General features: G+C 35.0%; 2 protein-coding genes across 2 annotated transcripts; both read left to right on the forward strand.

The window, feature by feature from the left end:
• The first annotated feature begins 6,330 nt into the window (after positions 1-6,330).
• On the forward strand, positions 6,331-7,489 carry LOC136804362 (uncharacterized). Its single transcript, XM_067061075.1, has one exon. It carries the CDS (start codon positions 6,448-6,450, stop codon positions 6,991-6,993), a length of 546 nt encoding a protein of 181 aa, XP_066917176.1. The 5' UTR covers positions 6,331-6,447; the 3' UTR covers positions 6,994-7,489.
• A 391-nt stretch (positions 7,490-7,880) lies between these two features.
• Positions 7,881-21,666, forward strand: LOC136804363 (translin-associated factor X-interacting protein 1-like). Its single transcript, XM_067061077.1, has 16 exons — positions 7,881-7,973; positions 9,202-9,328; positions 9,542-9,712; positions 10,454-10,588; positions 10,883-11,010; positions 11,316-11,352; positions 11,706-11,761; positions 12,080-12,208; positions 12,930-13,041; positions 13,827-13,978; positions 14,845-15,019; positions 15,400-15,702; positions 16,223-16,306; positions 17,034-17,189; positions 19,080-19,186; positions 21,367-21,666. Exons 1-16 carry the CDS (start codon positions 7,939-7,941, stop codon positions 21,542-21,544), a joined length of 2,085 nt encoding a protein of 694 aa, XP_066917178.1. The 5' UTR covers positions 7,881-7,938; the 3' UTR covers positions 21,545-21,666.
• The last annotated feature ends 5,982 nt before the right edge of the window (positions 21,667-27,648 follow it).

The following is a 27,648-nucleotide window of genomic DNA, read 5'->3' on the forward strand; positions in this document are numbered from 1 at the left end:
GTAGGTAAAATATGTACAAAGAAATTCATACTTTTCTAATCCCGGCCAATCTTTAAAAAAGAAGCGAACAATAAAATGTAATTACCCTTTCCAAATAAACCTCTTCATTGGCGAGCGTAGTCTACTCTGACGTAATTGTAAAATTTATGTAATGGGAGTTTGACATAGTAATATAATGTTGTTTGGGGAATTATGAAGTTCTCTGGGATTTCGATTGCATTTATTCAGGTTGATTTTTTATGACTTCTAATGGTACTTTTTCTAACGAGTTTGATTACTCTGTTCTCACACTTATGTCTTTTTTTTCACGTCCTTTTCCGTGATTACTTTTGTTTATATTTTTAAAGACAGGTAAGAAGGCATATTGATGTAACTGTCCGGTGTAGCGAAAGGATACTTTTTGCCACCCGGACAAATACACCGGACAGTCCAGTGCGTCGGCAGGGTCCTAAAAAAGTCATTAAATAAAATTGATTAGCCTCTGCAATATGGAGTGCAAGGGCCAAGGTAGCCTGGGAATCCATGCTATGATTTCTTCTTTGATAAACTGATGGCGAAATGTACCGTGAGACTGGGCAACTTGCATCAGTGGAGGCTAACATGCATAGCCCTAAAATGAAAGACTTGGCTGGTCATTAAAATACAAAGTTAAATCAAAACAAAAATGGCAGAGTAGAGCTGCGAGCGAAGCTGCGTAGTTGTATTTTAATGACCAGACAGGTCATTCATTTGAGGGCTATGCATGTTTGCCTCCACTGATGCAAGTTACCCAATCTCACGGTATAGCATGGTATGGGCTGAGAGTTTGAATTTCTCAGATCCTAATAACGGTTGAAAACATAGCCAATCAAATTTTGTTATTCTTTTACTGGTCACACTTTCATAGCTGTCAACTCTCCCGCATTGGGCGGGAGACTCCCGCATGCCAAAGCTTTCTCCCGCGGGAAAAAAATTCAGCCAAATCTCCCGCATTTTCAGGATTTTCTCCCGCATCTCCCGCATTTCCAAAAAGTTTCCGATTTCTTGAAAAATATTCAGAATTTGAAAGAGCGGAATGGCAAAATTTCCTGAATTTGGAAAATTGGGACGTAAAATTTCCCGATTTCCCCCATTCAGTTAGTCACACTAGGAAATCTAGCTTTCAGAAAAAATCATTCATCAAACATCAGTCATCTACAGGATACATTTTAACAACAAGGATGAGAGTTGCCTGAATCAAGTTCAAGATCCCAAGACAATCGATTAAAACTTGAAAACTTAAAATGAGACAAAATGACAGATTGCGAACGTGCAGCAGCCAAATATCAACCAACCAAATTTTGTCATTCAATTCCCGAGACAGCGCTTCGATTTTTAAGGCCTTGTTTATACGCTAAAGTAAAAATTATTCTGCACATGTAAATGCGTCATTGTTTGAGGTCCGGCAAGATTTCCGGGAAATAGCCTATCCCGCGGTGTGCAGATCTAGGTGGGTTCCGTCTCCCACGTAGATCTTTTTCTTGGGAAGTTGATCTTCAAATTAGTTTTCAAGGTTGGCTTGGCTCAAATTTTTTCATCTATGGCTCAAATTTTAAGCAATTTCTCAAAGTTTTTGAAAATGTTAATTTCATTAAATAGCGCCGGGTTATTTTTTCATGAATCCCTTTAGAAGTTTTGCGGCGCATTTTTTTGCCAGAGAGTCAAGTAAACGATATAGCGCTTTCGCAGCATTAATCTTTGATACGCATTTTGGCGGGACGCTAGTGTGACTAACTGCCATTTCCGGAAAAATTCTGATAGAATTGGATTTCGCAGGAAAATTACCTCGATTTCCTGATTTTCCAATTCAGAAAAATTGGATTATCGAGAAAATTTTTCCGACTTGGAGCTCTCCCGCATTTTTGCAAGGCAAAGTTGACAGCTATGCACTTTCTTAGAGAAAGCGCAACTTTCGAAATTTGGTTTTTATTTTAGTAAGTGAGGACAGCGCTAAATTCGAATTTCCTACTGTAAAAAATGTGAGTCCAATATTGGACTCACAGCTCGAACCTGTCTTGTGTACATCAAATTATTAAAAAACACACGACGGTTCTCCTGTCTAGGCCTAGGGCCAAGGCTGAATCCTATAAAAGGAAGCTCATTCTATGGTGGCCTATCTTGAAGTGAAGGTGGTTGAACAAAATGTTTTTGAAATCCTGTATAGATTTTTATCTCTCCAATAAATAATGAATAGAAACAAACCTTACCTAATCCCAACAAACCAGTCCAGACCAACAACAGGCGCGGAGTATAGCTCTGTTCTACACAAAAATCCTTCCTCCAAAAATCTGAAGGAGTATAAGTCCCTGTGCACATGTGATTAATTTTCGAAGCGGTGTGTAGATAGGGTTCAAAATCTGTCATTTCACTGGATGCTTCGTAGTGTGGTCAAAATAAACAAATATGGCTGCTCTGATTTTCAGATTTCTCCTGCTGGACATGCAAATGCGACTGCGAGGAAACCAAAAAATGTGAGAAAAGTTATGGATGCGTTAGAAAAATAGACCTTATATTATTAATCACTATGTCATGTTGAATGGTTATCAAATTGCAGCATCAAAACAATTACAAGAAAATACTTAGTACACACTTTTCCTAGTCATTAATCACATCATCAAGAGCAGAATTAGAAACTTTTTTTTTTAATGTGTTTTTTTTTATAATATTCACACTGTTTTCTGTTCAATATGATGATATCTTCATATTGCATCTAACCTGATTAAGAAAAGGTCTATTTCTGAATCGTACTTCACTATTTTATCTACATATTTTTAGCTCTCTTATTTACCAAGCAAATTTGTTTTAGGGGTCACTCAAATCGATTTTAGGTTAGTGATTGAGTGACCCATGTTTTTTGGGGTAGCTGGAGCAGTCCATCCCCCTTGCTTGGATTTTTCACAACACCCTGCCAAAGCGATATGGATTGTATGCCTCTTTTTTTTGTCTGTTGCCATAAAGTATATCAATCATGATGAAAAGATGTACATTGTTACGACCGTCGACATGGCCCGCCCGAGAATTCTCGGGCCTCTTCGGGCCGAGAGACCCTATCAATTCTTTTGGCCCGAACATGACCCGAGTCATTCGGGCCATGTTCAGGCCTCATTTTTCATAACGCTTTTAAGCCTGTCTGGCTGGGTCCATTGAGTCTAATCTAAGTACGGAGTAGGGGCGAAGGAGTTTCCTCATACTTTTTTTGGCAAATTGAATAAATTTTTAAGGCAAATATGAAAATGCAGATAAAAAATGGTGGCAGACTTAAAATGTAAATGATCAACATACCTTTGTGTCTGCGTCAGAGATTCCTATTAACTTGATTCTGTCCCGTCAAACAAATAGTACAAAATAAGATTTGTCTGTTTTTTATATCGCTCAAAAAAACTTTACAAGCTTCCCGGGACACGCTCAGGTAAAACCAGGACCAGTCACTAGCAAATATTTCCACCCTAAGTATATTTATGTAAACTATGTTTCATACCAAATAAGACATTTAATATTTATATGAATTTACAACATTCATATATTTAATATAATTAAGAGAAACCAAGTTTTTCTCAAAGACAATGTTAAAAAAATTCAGTCCTGAGATTACACGCCTGTTTAAATCATGGTTTCAAAAATTGGCCCGAGTGTGGCCCGTGCGTGGCCCGTTGTGGCCCGCGTGTGGCCCGTGCGTGGTCCGCGTGTGGCCCGAACACGGCCCAAATTCTCGGGCCATACTCGGGCTTTAAGCAAATTCCAATAAAAGTTTTGGCCCGAGAATTCTCGGGCCATGTCGAGGGTCGTACATTGTTTGCCTGACAGTCACGGAAATCCTTGCATTTGCACGGTGTGTGCGTATGCAACGGTTCCAACAATTTTTTCTGACCCTGTGCAAATGAGCTAGAACATGTAAGGCAAAATCCGCAAAAATTAACAAATCTCAGCTTTAAAATAAAAATGGCATAAAACGAAGACGAATGGCATTTTCATTTTCTCTTTAGAAGATTCTATACCGGGTGACCCACGAAAAAGTATAAGAGATTGGAGGGTAACTGTGTCCGAAAAAAATTGAATTTTAACTAAATTCGTGGTAAAGAGGATAGGAAAGGCAAACTTAAATTTTGCTGTATCATTTTAATTTCGGAAAGTAGTTATCGAGATATGGAGGTATAAAGTCAAAAATCATTACAAAAACAGTCAAAAAACGTCAAGACAGTGTCAAATTTGTATAAAAACAAAACATCTTTCCTTTGATCATTTGCTATTTCTTTGTCTTAAAAGCTTTGTTAAGAAAAAAATAAGAAATCAAATTTTGGACGATTTCCAAATCGTCTTTTTGGGATAAATAAAAAGTAGCAAAGTAGCAAAAAGAATTTTCAAAATGCCTTGTTTGATGTTAATTTGTAAGAGCATTGAGAGAAAACTTTCAGAGATGGCTCAGCTAAGCAAAAAATCAATGTGCATTCCCGAAGACCATTACATTGAGTTCACTCAAGGACCAGGTTAAGTGATGGTTTGGTTGGATTTGACTCGTAATGGCACTATTTTTGGACCACATTTTGTTCGCGGTAAGCTGAATACACAGGAGTATATGCTGTGATCATAAGGTACAACGTCATTCAGCGAGAATTCAGAAGAAATGGCATTAATCGTCAACAGATGTGGTGGCAGCAGGATGGAGCCTCCGCTCATACTAGCAACGCATCTATAAGATATCTCCGTGGGCAGCTCATGAGGAGACTGGGATTGGCCACCAAGATCACTTGACGATCTGTGATTTTTTTCTATGGGGCCATTTAAAAACACACCATTTGGAATGTTCCTGTCAATCAGTTGAAAGCAGCAATCATCAGAGCTTGTGACAACTTAGATCAGCAAATGATCAGAGACGCTTTCGATGGAATTATTTCTAGGGCTCGTCGCTGTATTAATGCTAGGGGTCGTACTTTTCCAAATGAATAAATATGATTAAAAAAGAATTGTCAACCTTTGTTATTCTTTTCTGAATCTTTCCAATAAAATAAATCAAAATATGCTTCTCACTCGATGTCTCTTTTTATTTGTTAATTAATTAATATTTGATGCGTCTTTTTTGAAGTTTTTTAACTGTTTTTTGTAATAACTTTTGACTTTATATATACCTCTATACAGTATATCGTATCTCAATAACTACTTTTCTAAAATTAAAAAATGATACATCAAAATTTGCGTTTGCCTTTCCTCTTTACCATGAAAAAAGAAATTAGTTAAAATTAAATTTTTTCGGACACAGTTACCCTCCAAACTCTTATACTTTTTCGTGGGTCACCCGGTAGCCATTTTAGAAAATTTTTGTCTACGGGTTAAAATTTTGATCTGTGCATTTCTTTATAATCAAGTGTAACATGTTCCACTCTGTGTAAATACAATGGGTCGCAGTGATCGAGCGTATTTGCACGGGTGTTTCCGTCACTTTCGTTTTTGACCCGTTGCATTTGCCGCATGTCGAACCCTGTGCCGCATGTCGAACCCTGTGCAAATGCAAGGATTTCTGTGGCTGCCTGGCGCTAGATTTTTTAATACACTTCTCTCAGAGATGACTCGGGAAATGCTGTTTCAGAGGTGTAAACAAACGTGTTTTTGCCTGCAAGTGGGTTTTCAGTTTCTAACTCTCAATTACCAATATCTTTTTGGGAAAAAATTTTCAAGTGTCAGGGTGGTTTAATATTTATCATAAATAGATAGAAAGAACATATTTCAAAATTTGAGAGGATTCAGTTTGACAGAACTTAAGAAAAGCTCAAAAAAACTATAACTTGGTGGTCACTATAACTGGTGGTAAAAACTGTTCTTTTTCGCCACTACAGATTTTTTGTCTGGTGCTTCTGATGTCTGGTGTGTCACCAGGATCAAAATTTTTCAAGTCATATGCTTTTAAAAATCAACCTATTGCCTATGCTTCCTTTCTTTTTTGTGATATTAAGCGCATTATTACAGTTTTTGGCCTTTGCATTTTGGTATATATACAAGCTAATATACAAGCTAAGAAGATCTTTTGATCTTCAGAATGTATATAATGGACCTTTGGGGAATGCAAATAGATCTGAGTTAGAGAGGCATGCACATGACTCTGCTCTGGCTTGGATGTAAGATCCAGCTTTATGCAAAGTAAAAGTGAAAAAAAAACTTTTGTTTTCATGTCTTTTTGCCCTCTTTACTGATATTTTTTTGTAAAAAAGTAGGCTGCATTTTGGTGGTAGAACTCAGAAATTATTCCCATAAGGAATGCTGGATTTTGATTAGACTCTCGTACTCTTAAAAATAAAGATCATTTCCTATTCTTGTTAATATCCTTGTTTTTTAAAGAGAGCTCATCAGATCATTCAATATCCTTTTAAAGAGAAAGTATGACATTATAGGTATACGTTAGTTTTTAGTAAAAATAATAGTGAGATAATATAAATAACAATGTGGTATTATTTTGTTGCTCATGTGGCCTATCATTTCACTCGATGGTTTCCAAAATCAAACCGACGTGGTGTGCGTATGTTTATCATATTCATATCATTACTCTTCATCATTCCGCAATTCATTGTATTGATTGATAAAGCCAGCGGGAGATATTGTGATCAACCTTTACTCAATTTGCTGGTGACATCCATTGGTATGACGTTCGCAATGATTGCTTTCTCATTCTTATTCACAATGATGGAACCTGTTCCATGGAAATTGAAAATTGGTTTTCATTTTTTTGGTTTCTTTTCACTCATCGTTGGAATGATTCAATTTGGAATAACAGTTGATTCAACAGATTGTGATTACACGACACCAAATTTATACATGCTGTCATTGTCCTTTGGTATTTTTGCTTTTGTCACTGGTTTGTTTATTTGTTTATGCATTCCATTCTGGTTTGTGAATTATTTTTGGCCAGATTCTGTATTGAATCGTAAGGAGAGAAGAGGTATCTGTTATGAACCTGTGAAATGCTGCTCCTGCATCTGGCATGTGTAAAAGTAGACGTAGTAGATGCAACAAATAGACATCATTGTTTGGTATTTCAAACAATAGACCTCTTTGATAAAGATGTTTATTATTAAAGATGACGTATAAGTAAAGTGAAAATAAACGCTGATTTATTTTTTGTTTGGGAAGACACAATTTTTTATTGCATTTTACTGATGATGAAGAGTGAAAAGAAACATATTGTTAAAAATGCTTCAAGGTTGAACATGTATATACATTGAAATTAAAAAATAAGTCGTGTGGATTGACAGAATCATATAACGACATAACATTAAAAACTAAAAAGGGAACTGTGACGATCAGATGATTATACTTTTTATAGATAAAGTAACTTATTTTGTAAATGTTTTATTTATACAAAACCAATAATTTATCCTGATTTTATATTATTTTTAAACTACTTTAAAAATAATCAAAAGAATTAAATCTGTTATTTAAGTTTTTAGGAGAGCTCGACTTTAAAAATTTGCAGATGACATTCATTTGGTATAACTGAAATTTCTTCGACATCTTCACTGTTCTTTGCAGTCGTTTGGAAATCAGATTTTTGATATTTTCCTGTCCCATCTTTTTTAGATGTATGTATTAAAGTGACGATTTTTATATATTTACAAACTGGGAAAATAACGAAAAAAGATTCAAAACAATCTTTTATCTTTTCTGTACCTTCCTACTTTGTCTTTCCCATTCTTTTTATGTTAAGAGCTAAAAAATTTTGTAACTGAATCCTGATAAGAAAAGATGTATAAAGATTACAAAAAATTCCTACATTTTCGATATTTTATGCATTCATCCCTATAAATTTGAATCATTCTTTTGAGCCAATGTTTCCTCATTGTTTTGAGACTAACTTTTTACAATATCTTTATTTTTAGTGAGAATGAAATAAATAACTTTTGAGAAATGTAGTTTTGGAGAACAATTTGAACCATTATGTCCCTGCCAAGGCTTTCCCCTGTTCAAAAATGGTAAGTATTTTAAAATTATTTTTCACCACCCTCCGATTGTAACCAAATTGATGAAGAGCTTTTTAACATTTTTTAATTTCTGAGAGTTTATTACAACCTGAATGCCAAGGTGCACCTCCTCTGTCCCTTTTTATCGCTCTCCTTAGGATTATCTGGCCTTTTCTATATCTCATGTACGCCTGGATGTTAAATATCCTCAACATCCATTATACAATTATTTTATGGAAAGCTGATAAAAATTTAAAACGATATTCAGGTGGAGGTTATCATCAGTTGTATCATAGTCCGCATGAAAATCTCTGGTTAGGAAGTTTGTTAACTTTTTCTTTGTAAAAAATAACTAGTAATTAAAAGTCGATCTGATCGTTTGATCACGTTACCAAATACCACTCTTCGGATTGGTCCATGTTTATTGAAGAATACCTTAACTAGATAATTTTGGCGGGGATTAAATTTGGCGAGTTTGGCGAATTTGGCCAAAATTCGTCAAATTAAATCCTCGCCAAAATTTCCAAATACGGCAATTCGCCGAATTAAATCCCCGCCAAATTTAACAAAAATAGAATTATGTGAAAAATCACAACTTTTTAGTATATTTTTTGAGTAATTTTCACCCATTTCAGTGTGACAAAAATCGTATTTTGGCCAATCGCCAAATTAAATCCACGCCAAAATTTATCCACTTAAGGTATTTAGGGGTTTAACATTGATTCATGACATCACTAGTTGATTTGGGTATTAAAAAACTTTTTGATTTCAAATGACTGGTCTGTTGTTGATAAGGGTTGGACGATTGGATAGATTGATTGAGAAAACCATGGATTTGATCAAAAAGAGAGCAAAAACAAGATAAATTTTTACGAAAGTTCGAGATGTTAACAAAATAGTCAAAGGCTTCGAAATACCGGGGATCTTTATACGGACTGTGTATGTAGGTTATAAACAAAACCACTAAGTATCTTACGGTAAATTTTGTTTAATCGTTAAAGTTTGAGAAATTTCCTTTGTCATCTTTTGTACTTTCTAAGGTTGATAAACAAGTCTAATTTATTATTAAAAAAAAAGAAAAAAGAGACTTATGGTGGCGAAATAAAAAGCCTGCACAAGAAAAAAAGAAAGAGCAGAAAATTAAAGACGAAATAGTTTTTTAGTGTATGACTTTAGATGAATAAGAGATGGAGATTTATTTGCAAGGTTAAAGAATAAAATCTTTCCATTTTGCTTTTAGTATCAGTCCACCAGCACTTCACAAAGAAATGGATTTGAATACATCCGAATTCTTCCAAGAAGGTCGAAGATACACGCTAACTGGAGGCAATATACCACATCAGTTACCTGCGCCTGATAAACTGAGGGTATGAGTGGTTTCTTTCGAATAAGTGTAGACTTATTATGTTGGCGAAAATACCTTTTGGAGATCAACAAAGGCCCTTTGAGAGTCGCTTTTTCTGTTTATCTACAGAGTGTGCCAGAAATAAATCACTCTATAGTAGGTAGTGTAAAAGGGAAAACTTTGATGGGTCATTTATCAAAGTTTAGTAATCAAAAACATGATAATTTTTTTTCAGCCATTTATGGATCGCAAGGCTGGCAACGTGGAGACATGGCCAGCAAGTAAAGATACAGTTACAGCTCAAGCCAAACCAAAACTCTTGCAGAAATTGGAAAGTTATTTACAAAAAGAATTGAAAGCACTTGGATGTCAAAATGATGCAAAACCAAGTGAAAAAAGAATGCAGGTGAACGAATGATAAATCATTTAGTGGCATTAAGGTATTAAGACCATCAAGCTACGGGAGCAAAATTGTGGGCTCCACCCAATGAAGTATAACATAAGCCCGAGGGCTAGAATCGAATCTTTAACCTTTCTCAGGGAAGAAATATTGGAAGCCTTAAAATATGCGCCGTATTTTTGACGACGGATTAAATCTAGTGATTCCTTTGTTTTCAAGTGATATCTTTTTCGAAATTTAGGTGTAAATTTTAGTCTCAATCTGTCATATGTGTAAAAACAAGGCGGACTGCGCTAGACCGCGCAGCTTTGGTAGGATTTGGTAGGCTTCAAATCCTACCAAGGAGATTCGACTCTAGCCCTTTGGGCTTATACTTCATTGGTTCCACCCCAGCTGTGTCATACCAGAGATTTCCGAAATATTACTTGATGCCTCTCTGCTTGATACTTAGCAACTAAAAAAGACATCAAGAGCAAGTGAAGAAATCTTACTTTCGAGGCTCGCCCGCGACTGGTGGTCGCAAACTGACTTACTTATTTTCAACGTCCAGGTAGTCAAACAGTTTGTCTTTGAAACCCTTCGAGTATCTCAGATGATCCATAGCAGATGCTTATAACTCTGCAAAGTATAATCTAATTAACTGTCCTGTCTGCAAAGTGCTCAAAATCCAAGACCAATATGCATTCTGCATATAAAATCACGAAGAAAATAAAAATCTTTGAAAATCAATAAATTTTATTTTTGTAGCCATATCGTGAAGTGTTCGATTATGTGATTGAGAATTTTCGAACATATAAACCACTGTTATCAGCCATCAAACTTGAATATGAAACCATGATGGGTGATCAGAAAGAAACAATCAAAAAGCTGGAGCCCTTAAAGGTTTATCTTTTTTAAAGAGTTTCTTCAACCCAGCTACCAATAAACAACTTGGTTTTTAAGAGAAAGAAACTTCCACGATTTCCACCAGTTTTTGGCAAAACCTTTAGATCCCTCGAAAAATTCGAACAAGCTCATTTACAACGGATGAGCTGGCATTTTCAAAACGTTGCTTTATTTTGAATGTATATTTAACAGATATTATTTAAAACTCTCAGAATAAAAATTAGTTGATTTCAAGGTACATGAAAAGAAGATCTAAGAATTCATTATCCAATATTTTTTATATTTTTAAAGGCAATGTTGGTGAATATGAATGAGCAATGCGAGCAAAAGATTTTGGGTATCAAGAACAATGAAAAACAGGAACTAGTTGATATGCGTAATGAGAATACAAGATTGGAAAAGACCATCACTTCACTAAAGTACGATGCGTATATAGTAGTGTGGTGACAGGGACAAGGGGGCAGTACTCCCAACGTCAGTTAGTTTAGAGGGGGCTCCGAATAGAAAAAAGAACAAAAAGCCTCTTTAAAGACTGTCGTCTTTTTATACTCGGGGATAATAATAATCGGGAAAAAGCTGTGAGAGATAAGTTTGAAAAATATTAAGGTATGGATAAGTATTTTAATAGTCTAGCCTCTTGTTGGCAATAATCAAGATGGGAGAGGACAAAAATTTAACCCTCAAATTCAAATTATATCTTATCGATCTGAATTTTTTTTTTCAGGGAAGAAATTGAATCCTTGCAAATTCAAGTTAAAAAAGTAATTATGATACGGTATTTTCACATTTCCATTCCAAACTTAAGATTGATAAGTAATTACTTTGGCTTAAAAAAGTCTTGGTTGCTGACAAGTATAATATAATTGAGAAAATCCCTCAATTCAAATACTTCACCTAATAAAGCTTTTTTGAGAGCCACGAGTTATTTTCCAGCAATGTTTTATAAATTCACTTAAAATGGATCCTAAAGTTGCCTAAGCATATTTTCAGCACCTCGAAATTCCAAAATTTTCTCGTTGCCCATTGGCAACTTAAATCTCTGACCTTCATTTTGACCCCATGATTGAGTCTTAATCAAGACCCTCCACTGTAACCAAAATCGTACATTTTTTAGTGTCAAAAAGAGATTGGTATTGAGTACAAGAAATATCGTGACGAACTTGATGCTAGGTACTTCTTTCACTTTATTTTGATCGTTTCACAAATTTTGAGACGCCTTATGTTGTTGACTAGTTCTATATAAACGTTAGTTTTTATAAATAAAAGATTAAACTATATAAGGCTTCGCAGACTCTAAAAAACCCAATTTCCTAGCAAATCGCACAAAAATACTCGCCAGTGAATTGTGAAATTGAAAACATTTCTGGGCTTAAAAAATATTGGCTTTTTTATGAAATAAATGTGTAATACATCTGTTTGAAATAGTCATCTAGTATGCTAGACAAACTGTATTCCCAGCTTTTTCACACTTTTCATATGTATTTTAAGGAAACTCTTGATTCAAGACATCAACGATATGCGTTATCAACAAGAAGAACTGAAGAAAGCATTGTCAGGGAATGCTGGTAAAGAAGGCGAACATAAAGAAGATGCTGTCATTCTCAAAATTGCTCTCACGTTAGTAATTAATTGTTGTCATTCTCCCAGCTTGCACACAAATTGGGTCATTCCATTTGATATCTATACACGGGGGTGGACGAGAATTTCCAGAGGGAAATGCAAGAAAAATTTCCAGGAGGTCTTTTTTCATTTTCCAAGGGGGTAAAAAGTTATTCTAACAATTTCCACAGGGTAAAAGACTGATTTCAGTTCATCCGCCCTCAATTTAAGGTATGAAAAGAATCTTTCCAAGGGTACTTTTGCAAATTTCGCCATTTTCCATGGTATCGGCACAGTTTTTTTGACTTGAAAATGTTCGTCCACCCCCTGTGTGGTTTTTTAATAGAACAGCCCATTTGTTTCAACGTATATCTAATGCTCACTACATCCATACAACATTGGATGCACGTTGAAACAATGTTATGTGCCAACTAGGTAAATTTGTTTCGCCATCTAATCATAGAATGCCCCTATGAAGGGATTTTGTTTAAGTGTACAAGGGCCAATTTGATGGAAATTCACGGTTTTTGCTATATAAATTCGAAAATATTTTTACCTACTTACGGTGCGAAGCTTGCAGGAAATAGACTTTGACTAGTACAGCGTACTCTCGCTACTTCGAACATAAAAAATATTTCTAACTCTCTATAATTCGAACCAACTCCCTATCAAGAAGAAATACCACTGAAATTCTTTATATGATTCAAATCTCTTTGTAATTTTACAAATATCTTTTTAGGAAAGCACGTGAAGAATTGAGCAGCAAAACACAGCGTTTAACGGAAGTGCTTTCCGATTACGGCGACGTCGTCCCCAGGAGAGAATTTGAAGCGTTAGAAAGGCAATTCAAGGTATGAAATACTGTGGAGGAAACATTGTCGGGGTTATAATTGATACAGTGCATGGGGTTCTAAATCTATATATGGAAGAATTCAGAACAGATTCAGATTTAGAACGCCATGATGATCGGGGGGAAATTTGGTGATTTCGAGATATTTTCGTTGTATTTTTCTCTGACCAAAATTTTAAATTCATTCTACTTGATCATGTCCAAATAGAATAGTTGCCTTCACTAGCTCGAAAACAGATTTTTTTAATACAAAGTTTGAAACGCTAATTTCTTTCAGGGTTCAAAATTTTGTGTAAAAGGTTTTGATCGATTTGAAAATTGGACATTTCTTCTCCGTCACCGCGAGTTTTTCTCGATAAGGTTCCTTTTGAAATGACGTCTATATAAATACGTCAGGAGTTATACGCTTGCTTTTCCAGACATAGGATGAAGAAAGTACAAGAATGAAAATTTGACTCAGGGGCCAAAGGAAAGATTATGTTCGATTTGAAAAATCAGAGCAGTCGAGATACTAAGAGTCAGATGTAGTTAATTCAATATTAACACATTTACTGCCGAGTCTTTTTCAGAAGTCAAAAATTTGACTTCTTGATTTTATCGAAAGTTTGTCTTTCAGAGGCTCCTTTAGCCTGAGTTTTGCTTCAAACACCTCCAATTTGTACAACAATCTCCTCAGAATTTCACTTTGATTCCAAAAATGTAATCCAAAAGTATTAAGATTTTGAATTGTACTGCCTTTACTACGAGTATACTTTCGACACCTTTCGACTCTCGTTACACGTATAGGCTTTAGGTGAAGAACATGCAGAAATGAAGAAAAACAATAACCAACTCTTAAAAGAACACAGCGCATTGATAGATGTTCATAAGAAAGTAATCGAACAACGAGATGGTTTTGCAATGGATTGTGAACGTATGCGACAAAGTGCTACACCAAGGTATTGGTAATATCTGCACCACACTGTAATGTCTTTACGCAATTTTTCTGTGTTCTTTTTTAACAGCTTATTCAAAAGTGACATTGCAGGGGTGCATTAAAGCTTTTCTACACTGAAAAAGAAATTTTATAGATCCAGTCGACTCGTTTCATGGTGTTATAAGATAAATAAAAAACTGGAAAAGTGGAGTTCGTGCAGAGTCGAACCTCGTAAATTCCAAAGCGCCCCGAAGTGAGGGATACATATTTTTTTTATAAGCAAGTGTATGCCACTTGGTCAGGCTCGTGTATGCTTAAGTTCTCAAAGCATCCAGGCATAGATTATGCTTATTATATGCTTATGAATCATGCTTAAATTCACCCCGAGCCAAGTTTTAGTGAAATTTTAGAAATTTTGTAAAAAATTGTTCAGATTTGGGAGCAGTGGTAGCCGTGGAATGTCTTTTTTTTACTTGACCTCAACCAAACCATTTTAAACTGATTAAAAATGACAACTTGAAAAATATTTCAGGCTGACACATATGCTTATGTTATGCTTAGGAATTCTACAAATCTGAGCCTTCAGATGCTTATAAGCCTTATGGTTATAAAAAAAAAACATGTAGGGGGGCTCAATTTGAAAACTACCGTATATACCGTTTGCTTACAGTTCAGAAAAAGTCTAACAATGTCTGTAATATGTTACAAACCTCTTCCTTTGGGACGAGATAAAGTTTTTACAAGCTCTTATTTGACTTTGGTTTGTCGTTAACCAGTAATAAAACAATTTTGTTACTTTTTCTAAAGAACGCGTCATTTTTTACTTCAAATAACCACTTATTAAATAAAGTATCTTATAAAAACTCCATCTCATTTCCTTCCTTTTAGACCTGATTGGAACAAGTGTGGGTTATACGTGGAAGGTGGTTTTGAGCGATGGAGTAACTTAGCAGATAACACATCAACCAATGAGAAACTTGATTTATTGTTATCAGAGATGACAGGACAAGATGTTTCGGTTATCAAAGCTGGAGGTGGAATTGTCGATTACTTTGAGCCTAAGGTGAGATAAAGAGGCTGGTTTCTACAAGGAAAAGATAACATAATAATCACCGTTATTCTTTGGATAAATTTACGTTGAAAAGTTGCGGGTACCTCACCAAGAAGCGGAATTTTTTATTTATATGATTTACTGAAGAATTTCGATTTTTCGCTACTGCAAGAGCTTGGAAAGGTTAAAGTGGCGTCAAACATTCGAAAAAGTCGCGTGAAAAGTGGAAGAAATGACGCTGCGTAGAAAACTGCTGCAACGTATAGTATAGGCTAGTAGTTGAAAAGCTAAAATCTTTCTGCTAAATCCTCTTTTTTTCGGACATACTTTTAATGGCACCAAGCGAAATTTTTCTTACATGAGTATTGTCATGAGAATTTTTGAATGTTTAGGGCGTGGACGAAAGTATCCCTAAATATTTACATTCTAATGAGCGAGTCCGAAATCGACGATTGAACAAGCGAGACCTCCTCATTATGATCAAAGATGTTTGGATGGAAAAGACAAAAGAAGAAGGACACGAACCATTCACAAAAGATCGTGCCAACATGGCGGATTATTTGTTTACGTATCTAAGGCAACGGTTTGGCGTTGATGCCATGGTAACGGAATGGGGATACAACTTACATGACGCAATGGTTCGGTATTCGTTTGATTCGAACGTTGCACAGTTTTCGAGCATCTTGAATAACGAGGTATACTATATATGTTTTTTTGTTAGCTCGAAATCTAGCCAGTACCCCCGCGTCCAAGAACAAAATTGGTTTTCGTCGAACAGGCTACCCAAAATCCTATTATGTTGTTTTTTTATCGAACATTTATATCAAGCATTCCAACGTAAGTAAACTCGAATTTAATTTACTTTCATGCACCAACTTGTCCAATGGTTGATAAATTAAGAGAGAATTTTGTAAATATCAGCTTTTCCAGGGGATATCACTTTCAAATTCACGAAAAACGTACCTCAAAACGACCAATATCGGCTCGTATTTTATGCGAGAAGCAAAGGATATTTTTTTAAATGCTAGGGCGAACTAAATATGCGATTTTGGTGAAAGCCAAGAAAGTTGCATAAAAATGAACGTTGATTTTGAAAATCATGCCTAATTTTGGCACGAGCTTATTTTGGTCTGATTCTTTTTCCTTATGAATATGATATTCCCTTGAGATATTCAGAACCTAAAGTTCAAGAAAGTTTTATTCTCCATCTTTCAGCTTGACGAGGATGTACACTTTATGCAATTGAAACGCTTGGAAAATATGTTCAAAGCGCTCGTACAAAAAGATGCCTCAGAAACGGTAGGTCAAATTTACTTATCACATTTAAACCGAATATTCCCCTAAGGTATGCTTTTAGGATAGACAATTCTATCGTCCGTTGGAGATGGACAGTGCTACGCGGAGAAAATGTATGTACGGTGTTATTAGCCCTACTTGGCGGTTTGTCCAATACCTCTGTCACTATACAACACTCCGTTTTTTTTTCAACCCAGGCGGTATTCCCATCTTTGAATATCATCCACTTCTAATTCATTCCGCTTACAGTAACCTAGCCTAGCTTCATTTCGGGGAGCACCATCCAAACGTGTCCAATGCTGTCCGAAACGAAACAGTTTCGAAAAAATATTAGAAAATCTAATGTTTTGAACAAAGGGGATTGACGCGTTAAAAGTGAAGCGTGGATACGTCGTGATTTCTAGTTGAATTGTTTATCCAAATGCATACTAAGTTTATTGTTTTACATATGCAATTTTTTAATTTTATTAAGCTCGTGTGACGTCAATCGATACTTCGATTATCAGTTGGTTTGAGAGCGAGTGATGTTTCAGTAAAAGTATAAGTAATAGCTCAAAACCGCAGGTGTATAGCGTGTTCCACTGTCTCACTATCATTATACCGATTGGTTGTGTGAAGACTTCGACCGTAGAAGCCCAAATTATTTCCATGCATGGCGATAGACTCTCAATTTTCACTGATATATCATTTTATTCGAAATCTGATTGATCAGTAAATCTTTCCTTTTTAGGGCTCTCTTTCAAAAGAAAATTTCCAGACCATCCTTAAAGCACACTTTCATTTTGTCAGTGATGATGTCATCACAAAAATGGTAGACGCAGCTGTGGAAGAATTAGGAGGAGAGAAAGAAGATGGACAGATTCTTTACAAAGATCTTTTCACCGAGGTAAAAGGTTTCTTCAAATTCTTAATGAAATTCTGTGTCGTGGAGCAGAAACTACAACCCAAGAAAAAATTGCACATTATTCATGCCTCAGCAGAAATAGTAATGTTTAATTTCCATGGTGATGAAGTGATTTAGAGTGGTTAGAACTGGCTCAGGTCTGTAGTGTAGTTTGGTAATAAAGGTGGCGCCCTGGGCTTACGCTTAAAGCTTACACGTTTTTTTTTTTTTTTTAAGAAACACACTTTTAAGAAACATGAGGCTCGGAGTGCCTAAAAACTAAGAAACATCGAAGAAACATGCTGAGGCTGAGAATGAGAAAATAACATTTTTTAATTCGGTTTCTTTTAATAACCTTCCAATCCAGCATTCCATGAGGCTGATTATGTAAAAAAGTTTAAAAAACACGTAAGAAACATTTAAGGCTCAAAAGGGCAATTTCTTAAGAAACATTGAGGCTGCTTGGTAAAACTAGTTTCTTAAAAAAAAACGTGTATAACCTTAGCTGATTCCGAATGGTCCTGAACCTTGTGGGACCTTCCAATTAAAGGATTAGACCACAAACTGGGTAAAGGCTTAACTAAGGCTATAGTACCAGGGCTTATCTGGAGGCCTAAAAACCGGGGTTTTTTTTAACCAAAGCACAGATCCCCGCCGGCTCTAATTCCTTTACCTCAGTCCACTTTGACTAGTTCTCAAGATTGAAAGATTGAAAGAATACCAAGCGTTCCTTTCTGACAAGGGATAAAAATAAATACCTGGGTATTCTCTACGAATCTTTATTCGAGGCCGGTCAGTAAGTCAGCAAATTAATCATCTTGAAGAAAGTTTTGTTATGTACTTTTTTTATTATCAACTAGAAAATGAAAAATCTAGATTAGAAAAAATACAAAAAAGTTTTGCGCCTCCCAGAAAGAATTGCAAAACGCTTAATGATGGCATTCAATATTATCGAAAAATGGAGCGTATCATATACAAAATTTTGGAGGGAATTTAATTTGGCAGATGGCTTAAAAAATTAAATTTGACGGGAACTTAATTTGGCGGATGAAGGATATTTTTGGCCAAAAAAGCTTGTATTTAAGGAGGCCTGGAATTCCCGAGTTATTTTTTTCCGATTCATTTTTCCGAGTTATTTTGCATATGACTTCATAATTTCCGTTTTGTGACGTCATTATGACGTCATCACAAAAATGGTAACTCGAGTTTTTTTTAGCTTTTAACTTTTCGAGTTATTTGGTGTTTTTTAACTCAGTTTTTCTTTCGTGCCTTTAACTTATCGAGTTATTTGATAAATTTTAGCTCGGGTTTTTTTTAGTGCCTCAAAGTTTTCGAGTTACATTTATATTTTTATAGTAGATATTCGATTTATGAAAAATTCGACTTGTTTATATGGGCTTGTTACCTGAAGGTATTGAGTTAAATATATCAACAAATAACTCGAAAAGTTAAAGGCACAAAAAGAAAACCCGAGTTAAAAAATACCAAATAACTCGAAAAGGTAAAGGAAGGAAAAAAACCCGAGTTAAAAAAATACCAAAAAAAACTCGAGTTATCATTTTTGTGATGACGTCATGAAATTATGACGTCACATGCAAAATAACTCAGAAAAATAACTCGGGTCCAAGCCCCTGTTTTAAGGGCTGAAATAGCACATATTTGGGGGAATGAATACAATAAATGAATGAATTTCATTTGTTGGATGGCGGGAAAAATTAAATTTGGCGGGAACTTAATTTGTTGGATTTTGGCTAAATCCGCCAAATTTTCTTTCTACTAAAATTTCTTCCCTTAACGGCGTAGAACGTTAAGTCAGAGAGCTTCAACTTCCGAAAGGATTTCAACAAAGTCTGTTTGGGTGTTTTACATTTCTTTAAACCACTATTTTTTTAGGATGACGAAGGAAGAATGGGAGCATTTGTAAAGTTGATTTTACAAACATATGAAGATGACAAAGCTGAAATGATTCGTCACATTGAAACTACTTTTGAAAAGAAAAGGTAACATTTTGTTGTAAGAAAGCGTATCAAAATACAGTAACGTACGATCAACTATCCAAACTCCGCCCAACAATCAAATCACCTTCTGAGCGCTGTTTGGAGATTCAACTATAGATTTATAAAGCCCAAAGGGCTAGATGTCGTACTCTGGCTGAAAAGTGTGCAGCACTTGACCAATCAGAAGCTTCACGGGTTTTCGAAAACAATAGCAGCAGTATTTTATGCGATATTCAATTTGTTTTGCCTGTGATGGCTTAAAGCACGACATCTAGCCCTTTGGGTTTTATAAATCTGCGGATTCAACAAATTGGATTGACTTGATTATTGGAGTGAATTTTTGGATAGCAGCCAGTACTGTAAGTACGGTACAGTATATGGCCCCCAAAACGGAGACGGCCCCGAAAACGGAGGTTTTCATTAAAATGAAGATTCTGACTTTCAGATTTATCAGAATTAAACAATTTTTGTTTATTTTGAAAGGATAATGGTTATACTTAAAAATGAGCATGTTTTTGCTGATTTGAGACGGATTCAAAATAACATATTTGCGTCTAAAGGAAATATTTTAGCACCAAAATTAGATAAAAATTGCATATAACTCACTCTAGCTCCTTGGATATTGAAAATAAGTTATGAAAACGGGGTATAGGAAATTTCTACATCTAATGCCGTCAAAAATGAATAATCTGTGACTTTAGAGGCTGGTAAAAGATATAGCAGCTTGAAGGTCAACCAATTTGGAGCCTAGAATCAGCATTGACAAAACCGAAATTCTAATATGAAAAAAGCAAAAAATCTTGAATTCTACCGATCACCTTGAGTTAATAGTTTAAACAAAAATTAACATTACATATAAAATTTTTCGCTGAATCCGCAAAAACGGCAATTCTGTCTTTTTTATGCAAAATAGAGGAAAAATATCTTTAAAGCTTAATATTTTCAGTTTCATTTAAGCTTTTTTTCTAAAATTTCACAGCTTATTCCTACATGAATGGAACTTTTTTTCAAAAGAATTTGTTTTCAAAAACTTGATTAAGACGTTGAAATCAAAATTGTCATCTTCAAATTTGTAAATTTTCAGTTGGACTTTGTAATATCGAAAATCTTGAATATTTTATAAATCATAAATTTTATATCATCGGGTCTTAAATTAGAGGGAAAACAAAATGTCATAGTTTTCCCCTTACCAGGGCTTAATAATTGATTTTAACTACACCTCCGTTTTTGGGGGCCTCAAACCTGCATTTTGACAACCAGGGGTATACTGTAAAAATTTTATCAAATAAATTTATGCCCAAAACCTCTAAATCGTATTCAAAACTATGGTCAAAGTTTTGTATTCATATCTTAAAGATATCTCGAGAAATCGCTAAAATTTCAAACCTTCGTTTTGGGGGCCATTAGAAAAAAGCTACCTATCTTTAAGCGATTGAAAAATATTGTTAAAATTGAAAATTTTGAAAAATAACTTCCAGGAAATAAAGTAGAGATGTTAAAGGTTTTCATGCAGCAAAAATTTTTGTAAAATCTCTTTTCCTCTAGATTTGAGAGAAATTTCAAATTTGATCGCCGTTTTGGGGGCCACATACTGTACGTCACGAAGTAATTTGTGATGAGCAAAAAAGCCTGAAACTCTCGATAAAATCTGATTCAATATTAAATTTTCTCATTCTGGTGATTGTTTAAAAAAATAGTTATAAGTTGGATATTATCAGGTCCTCCAATATGATCAACGATAATACATAATACCCGCATCATTCAATACGCGGGTTGCAAAATCATATCAATGCAGTCAAAACATGTGATTACTCTAAAAAGTTCACGTGATTTTATTCCCATTTTGCTTACGCTTTAAAGATGTGTAAGCCAAACTTTGGACTTCGACAAAATCTAGATCTAGACTATTTTGTCGTCTGGTACTGAAAAAAGTAGATCATGGGCCATCATGGTTCCCTCTTCTAGAATCGATACTGAAAATCCGTCTGCAAATTTTGATATTCATGACGTAATCTTTTATACGGAAGCACCCGAGATAACCCGGAACTAGTGGCAAAATAACAAAAGACTAATGGCAAATTTTGCCACTAGTTCCGGGTTATCTCGGGTGCTTCCGTATAAAAGATTACGTCATGAATATCATGAATTTTGATATTCCTGTATTTTAATAATACTTATTTTAGTGAAATCAATTCAAACGAATTAAAGACTGCATTCCTTGATTTTTATCCCAAACTTGGTAAATCCAAAAAGGCTGCAGAAACAATGATTACCATGGCATTTAAAGATGGCAACTATAATGGTACGGAGAAATCTATAATTTTGAGAAATTTACAAATGAGTTGTATTGGACGTTCATAGTGAGTTATTTCGTAATATTTATTTTATTAACCATGATTAAAAATTAAACTCTGTATATTTTCTTTAATTAATTAAAATTATTGTAGCTAATTTAATTTGAAAATGAGACTGTATAAAATTTATGTACCGTGTTTCATGGCTGTCGAGGATTAATTCCATAGGTGTCGTCTATACAGTAGCTTGATATATTTTTTGTTTCTTCGTAAAAATGGCTGTAAAAAGTCAAAAAGTCTCTTCAATCAGCGCATGGTTGGAGGGTTATTTGTCAGCGATGGGCGTTATTGAAACTATTTGGGCGGATATTTTTTGCGTCCGAACGTGTTGGGCATTTTTTTCGGGAAAAAAGTCAAATGAAAATTTATATCGTCAAAAATTATCGTACACTTTTTCAAGAACTTTTACCCCTCGGTAGGTGGGAGATTGCGACATGCGTACTTGAGAGGTTTAAATAAAAAGGCTTTCGTCAGATAAAAAGGAACTTGTTGTTTAAAGGTCCCACGAAACTGCCTGGGGTAACTTTGGTCGAAGCTTTCCTCCCCCGGGGGGGGGGGTACTACCCTGGTCGACCGACGGGGGTGCTCCGCTGAGGTTCGAAAAATGGACCCTACGTGGGACTCGAAATTTGCGAAAAAGTGACCCTGAATGGGACTGAAATTCCAAAATTTCTCAAATTTTCTACTTTTTCCCCAAATTTTCCAAAAAAAGGCACCCTACGAGGGACTGATTTTTCTATTTTGGTTTTTTTGCGACCCTACCTGGGACTCGTGGAGGTTATAAAAGGTACCCTGACCAGCGGAGCATCCCCGTAACCCATCTTGCCCTAGTACCCCCCCCCCCCCGGGTTTCCTCCCCACAGCCCCTCACCCCAACCCCCCCTCCTAGGCCCGGTAACTCATTTCGAAGATTTTCACCTCTTCTAAATTCAACGGTGGAGGGTGGCTCGTTTCAATCGTTGGAAGTTAATATATTCATAAAAAGAAGAAGTTCCCTGGTGTATAGTGGATCAAGGAGGTGGATTTTATCGTAAAAAGGAAAGGAACTGTGCCTTTGTATTAACCATATGTTTCAAAGAAAAAAAATTCATTCCGCAGTTTTGAAAAATATCTCCTTCAAAGAATTTTTTTTATAAGCAGTGTTTTAGCTTTCATGGAAATCTTAGACTATATTTCTGATCTTAGGAGAGTTTAGTGTCTTCAATATTAATTTGACCCTTAGATAATTAGGCCCCCATGGGGTACTACATTTACCGGATGGTGCATCGGTCGTTGAATCGGAAATTTTGGGGTGTAAACTGAGAAAACGAACGGAAACTCTCGGAATTTTGAATGTCCAGAAAAGACATCCTTAAGCGCGACAGGTACCCATATCCTCCATTTTCCTTGGCACACCTCCATAGAAGATCGTAGCAATTATATTTCAGACCAAGCTTTTACATCTCTTACGCCTTTTTGGTAAGAATACGAGCTTCAACCTCGTACCCGTGCATTCTAGGCTTTATTTACGATACTGATGGACGCCAGAGAATACCCTGGTGGAAGCTGATGCGAGTTTAAAACTTGGAGGGATAATCAGAAATGTTTTTCCCCCGGCTAAAAAATCATAAACTTAAGAAGACCCGCCGAAGGCTTCAAAAATGTCAATGTTTCTTGTGAAAAAACTTGTAATAGAGAAAACACGTTTCTAAACATTTCTGTCAGGTGGTTGAAGAATATGATACTATTTTTAAATCGATTTGTTTGAAGAATTCTTTTATTTTTGATATCGAACACTTGGACAACAATAAAATAATATTTTGTAAACCTTTCTCATAAGAATGTTCAACATTTTCTGTTGTTCTTAAGATTTTGAGCAGCTTATGCATAAGTCTCGAGCTTTTGTATTCTAAAGTGTTCGCTTTGTACTACTACTAGCATATATTTTAAGTCAAATTCTTATAAAAAGTTGTTAGTCCAAAAACTTGTCTAGAACCTAGGTGAGGTCTTTTTATTGATATTTTGTACTATTTTGTCCCATATGCCTATTATTTTTTATTCAAAATTATCAAAAATATAAATAAGGGAGGGCTTGAATAATTTAGTAGGCCACACTTTAGTGTTGTATTAAAAATTAAGATGTTTTTTTGTTTGGAGGTGATAATTGAATAAAAAAGATAAACTTTTAACTCTCAAAAATTAAAGAAATAAAAGAGGTTTGCCCGAAAAGTTTAAACAATCAATGAAATTAAAACTTTGTTAAAAAAGAACTCTTCAAAAATCAGGGTATAAAGAATAGCTATCACAGGTTTCTTCAATTTTGTTTCAAAAGCATGAAAGGTCCCCGACTGCGTTACTTCTTAACTTTTCTTTTTCAAAATTTTTGAGATCGAAATAAAAAGCAACATGGCTTTCTTTTATCCCAAGAAAACAACAGAGACTTTTAAAAGTTAACCGTAAACAAATTTCAGAAACACGAAATCGCTTTTAAATTTCAACTATTACGCAACTTAGAAGCCGAGATTTTTTTCGTTCTAAAAAAAATTCAGTAACAGCTTTATGAAATGAACTAGATTCTCAAAAATCGACAACTGATGTACGATGAAATAGGATAAACCAAGGAACTTGGATAAACAAGAGATGAGATAAACTACTTAGTGAAAATCAATCTCATTTGGCCTTGATTCTACGTTATTGTCTTCTCTCTTTTATCCTATATTCCCTGTATCATTTGAAATGTGTTATTTCATGAGAAAAAGAGTAATTCAGGAAAGAGTTTTACATACCTCAAAGGAAGAAATTTTGGCGGAAAGAAAATTTGGCGGATTTGGCGGATTTGGCGGATTTGACTGAAAAATTTGACTAAATTCCCCCTGAAAAAACTTTTTTGGCCATCCGCCAAATTAAATTCCCGCCAAAATTTCTTCCTTTAAGGTATTTTCAGCAATATTCTAAAAAAATCTTATTGAAATTTTCTTGAAGTCTGTGAAATTTTAAACTGGTAGAAACAAAAAGGTTAGGATTTATAAGAGATAACGGGTCTGAGGTCTTTTAGAAATTCCTAAATTACTCATTTTTTTCAAAAAATAGCATTAGCAAACGATTTCAAATCATACAGGGATGTAGGATAAAAGCCCAATAAAAGAGTTCTTTAGTTCTCTAGATAGTAAATCAAGACCAATAAAGATCGATTTTTAATCACGAGTTAATGGACACCAAATCAAATACCTAAGGAACTATTTTTTGCGGTTCGTAGTTCAAGATTTTAATATTTAATATTTGCGGGAACTTAATTTTGCGGATTTTCTCACTTGATAGAGCCGTACTATGAATTATTCGACCTTTGTTTTCGCATTTGAAAAATTTTGCGGGAACTTAATTTTACGGTTTGGGCCTAAATCCGCAAAAACCGCAAAATTTATTTCCCGCAAAAATTAGTTCCCTTAAGGTATAATTAATTCGTCTAGATTTTAATGGTATGACCTCTGACTTTTTCTTAAAGAAATCTTTAAACCAATTTGACCGGTGAAAATTGAATATACTAGAGAGTAAGTTATTAGGAAATTGATATGAAAAGAAAATTATTTAATCGAATAAGAAGTTAAATTCTCACGGCAGAATGTTCTCACCTTAATTTGACAGGCGAAATGTCACTTAAATTCATCCCTTAATATTATTTCTGGCTCTTAGGCACAGACATAAACAAGACGGTCAATTTTAGAAATTTTAGCGGCATTCTTTTTAAATTTGTTTCGTATAAAGTAAGAAAAAGGGATCTTCATAAAATAGCATAGAAATATATTAATGAAGCTTTTACAATAATTTACAAAAAAAGATGAGGACTTTTCTCGACAGCCAGACTGTTTAATTCATAATATCAAAATTTTCTCTAGTATGCTCCTAGTTTGCGTATGCTATTTTTTCCCTTCTATCTACCCAAATATAAAATATCCAAAATATTTGGAGCTTTCGCGTGCTCTTAATTTCTGGAGTTTGGGTGCCGGGTATGTACGAGCAACAAGGGTCCTTTTTCACACCCTCGGAAGTCCCTCAAGGGGTACAAAAATCATCAAAAAAGTAGCGCTCCGAACGCTTACGTCATAATTATTACTTTTCACTTTTTTTTGACACTTGTACGAGTTGCAATCCCACAATTCAACGGGGCTCAATTAAAAATACGTGCAAGCTTATATATCTTGTCAAACGATGCAATTAAGTGCAAAAGAGATTAACGCAAAGGTGATGGGATTGGAACTCGTACAAACACATCGAGAGTATTATTATGTCAAAAAAAAATCTTTTAGATTCAGCGCGGTGCGCTATTGAGTCTCTGTAAGGGTCCCAAAAATTACCCGCAAAATTACGAAAATTATAAATCGACTCCCTCAAAGGGTGATAAATTCTTGTAATTTGGACTAAAATTTGAAAATTCTGGCTGAAATTTTGTGGAGGTCTCTCTAAGGGTGGCAAGAATGGCAGCTACGTCAACATTGAATGAAGAACACCTTGTGAGAAATATTTGCCACAGCTCTCACAAAAAGTTGTTCAAAGGTGGGAAAACTGAAACTTATAGAATTTCAAGGTTCGTTGAACCAGTCTGGCTGTGAGTGTTCTTGGGAAAACGAAAAGCTGATTTGTTTTACGTCTCAATCTCTGAATTATATTTATAAAAAAAATTTCCAATGCACATAATAAACTAAAACTATATTGACGAGGCGATACTATAGGTACTAAACTCTCCCGCATAAAGTTTTCATGGTTAAAAAAGTGTTGAGGAGAACTAGCCCGAACTACTGTTGGCTTAAAATTCGAACTCACTGTAATTTTTAAGGGAATAATTTTAGCAATAAGTAGCATAAGTTCGCAAAAAAAATCAATCCACGCGTAATTCTATAGGGGTGCCCACTTCATTCCAGCTACTAACAGCTTTCATCTCAATCCCCACTGATGAAAGACCTTAAAAAATCAAACAGAAGCTAAACTTAACAAAGAAAAAAAAACTAAAAAAGCAAAAAGCAAAATAGAAAAGGAAAAAAATTCTAACGAAAAAAGCACATTGAAAAGTCCGGAGCTGGAGCTCAAACTTTTTGCCTACTAATTCTGATGGGGGAAAAAAGAGCAGCGCCATCATTCAAATCAGAAAGCGAAAAAGACTTTCTGACTAATTGAAATGCCAAGTAAAAGGAGTACGGGTGGATGAGCTTTTCAGAGATTTTTCATAGCAGGAAGAAAATATAATATTTATGGTTTTTAGTCATAATAAAGTATGTGAAATATTTACAGCAAGATTTTAAATATCATACATGCTCGGGATCGTATATATCCATATCACCATAATTTACTTCCAAAGTCCTGTCTTTTTTACAACAACAACAGCAATAGTCCGCCATAATCCCAAAAACTGCCATCAAAAAAGTCCAGACCGGCCGTACTGATGGTTAAGTAAAAAGCCCATAGATGTCTGACTCGTAACAACTGTCGTTCATTATGAAAATATTTACTTTCGTAAAAAATTAAACAAACTCCAACAAGAAGCGCGCAAGATATAAAGTTGATTACAGATGTGTAAACAGATTTTATTTTCAAATATAAAATGCCAAGTAAAGATGTTAGTAAAGCAATTCCTGCTAATATAGAAGCCAAACAAATTAATATACGTATTTCGGATAGCCAACTCGGAATTTTTTCGCCTTCGTCTAACCACGTGTTAAATGAGTCGCATTCGTCTGCTTTTTCATAACAAACTTTCCACAAACCAGTATGATATCTTTTCCCATCGAAATAAAATTCAGCCCAAAATTGACTGCATACTGCAAATGTTAAACATGATACTGATATCATTGAGCCAAAAAATATTAAAGTCCTTTCCAGTACCATTGCATAGAAAGGTCCTCGCAAACTCTATCAATAACTTTATCCTTCCTTCGAATGTTGAAAAAAATTCCTTTCTCTCGCGTGATTTCTCAAAAAAAAGAATCAATGAAACAAAATTGACGCCAACAAAATCGAACACTTTTTTCTTCTCTTTTGTTATGATTTATAAATAAAGACAACAAAGAATTCGATCGTTCGAATATATAATCTCACCACTTTATATATTTTCTTTCTTTACACACCAAAACCTTTCCCATA

Source organism: Clytia hemisphaerica, unplaced genomic scaffold, assembly GCF_902728285.1.
Source record: "Clytia hemisphaerica strain Z4C2 unplaced genomic scaffold, Clytia hemisphaerica genome assembly, whole genome shotgun sequence".
Lineage (NCBI taxonomy): Eukaryota > Metazoa > Cnidaria > Hydrozoa > Leptothecata > Clytiidae > Clytia > Clytia hemisphaerica.